The sequence below is a fragment of the Orycteropus afer genome, unplaced genomic scaffold (genome assembly GCF_000298275.1).
Source record: "Orycteropus afer afer isolate SDZICR_OR568_19922 unplaced genomic scaffold, OryAfe1.0 scaffold00173, whole genome shotgun sequence".
NCBI classification, from domain to species: Eukaryota; Metazoa; Chordata; class Mammalia; order Tubulidentata; family Orycteropodidae; genus Orycteropus; species Orycteropus afer.
The window spans coordinates 424,521-426,033 of NW_006921760.1; the positions used below are offsets into that span (position 1 = coordinate 424,521).

Here is a 1,513-nt window from a genome sequence, read left to right on the forward strand (position 1 = left end):
TATCTATATCTATATCTATATCTATATCTATATAAAACCAAAACCAAACTCACTGCCATTGAGTTGATTCTGACTCAGAGCAACCCCTCCTTGCCTTTCCAAGGAGGTATCTTTATGGAAGTAGATTGCTCAGTCTTCCTTCCAAGGACTGACTGGTGGGTTTGAAACTGCCAGCCTTTTGGTTAGCAGTCAAATGCCTTATACAAAGCCCCATTTTTAAAGGAAAAATGGAGGTTCAAACCCACCATATTTTAAGGAAAGGACCAAAATTAAGGATCAGGTAGGAAGTGGCAAAGGAGCTCTGGTGGTGCAGGGGTTAAACGCTCAGCTGCTAACCAAAAGGTTGATGGTTTGGATCCACAAGCTGTTCCACAGCAGAAAGATGTGGCAGTCTTCTTCCACAAAGATTTACAGCCTTGGAAACTTTATGGGACAGTTCTACCTTGTCCTATAGGGTCTCTATGACTCAGTGGCAATGGGGATAGGAAATGGTAGAAATATTTTGTAGACACTGTATTTAAGAGACAGGCAATAATTAGGATACATGAACACACACATATGTACTCTATAGCTCTTTATTTATAGAACAAAATGTGTCACATTCAAATCTGACTTTCCTTGGTTAAAGATGCATAACCTTTTCAGAAGTACATTAAGAATGAGCTGTTTAACCAGTTGTCACAAAATTACTGTGCTCAGTCACTGGTGAGACTGTAACCCACATAAAAGTTGGGGTACATCTCAAGAGTGCAAACAGTAAAACTGAGTAAAGTCAATATGTGACCCTACTTAGAAATATAGCTGACCAATAAAGTACTATTTTGATAAATATAAAAACAGTAATCAGAATCAACATGTCAGCTAGAGTCTCAGATTCTGACATTATCTTAAACTTTTCAATTACCTTGACCCTGGACGATGGTGAAGAAATAAGCAATTGTTAAAAAAGTTGGAAGCAGCCAGTACCACATGTTGGACTGAAAAATCTTCATTTTATTTCCTGCTTTTCACATGGGGTATAGCTGCAAATCTGAAAACACAAAGCATAGGACATTTTCAGAAGGTTGAAAATACAGCATATGGAGTATTTAGGACAGGAAAATAGGCCAAAATACATTGAGTATTGTCAGGAAGTAATTAATCTCCTAAAACACTGTATATTTTACTATAACCTACAGATTGATAAAAGAAAGATTTTTGCCATATAGGATGAAGACGATTTGAGAAATATCTGGGAAAGAAGTTCAGAATGGACTTTGGGACCCCTTTATCAGGACACAAATTGCACAAGGAATTTCTCAAATGAAGAAATTCCAAAATTTTACTTGGAATGAGCATTATAATCAGACAATCACAATTTTCTTGCCAGTAATGTACTCCTGGGGTGCTAAGCGGCACAAGTAGTTAAGTGCTTGACTATTCACGGAAAGGTTGGCAGTTTGAACCTACCCAGGAGCTCTGGTAGCATAGTGGCTAAGGCACTTGACTGCTAACCAGAAGGCTGGCGGTTCAA

The 1,513-nt window shown here is 38.1% G+C and overlaps 1 protein-coding gene across 1 annotated transcript in view; it reads right to left on the bottom strand.

The window, feature by feature from the left end:
• Nucleotides 1–992, bottom strand: part of COL14A1 (collagen type XIV alpha 1 chain) — a 248,155-nt gene extending 247,163 nt beyond the window's left edge. Inside the window, exon 1 of the mRNA XM_042781791.1 lies at nucleotides 905–992. Within this exon, the coding sequence (XP_042637725.1) occupies nucleotides 905–992 (88 nt within the window). The remainder of the gene's footprint in view (nucleotides 1–904) is intronic.
• Between the last annotated feature and the right edge of the window lie 521 nt (nucleotides 993–1,513).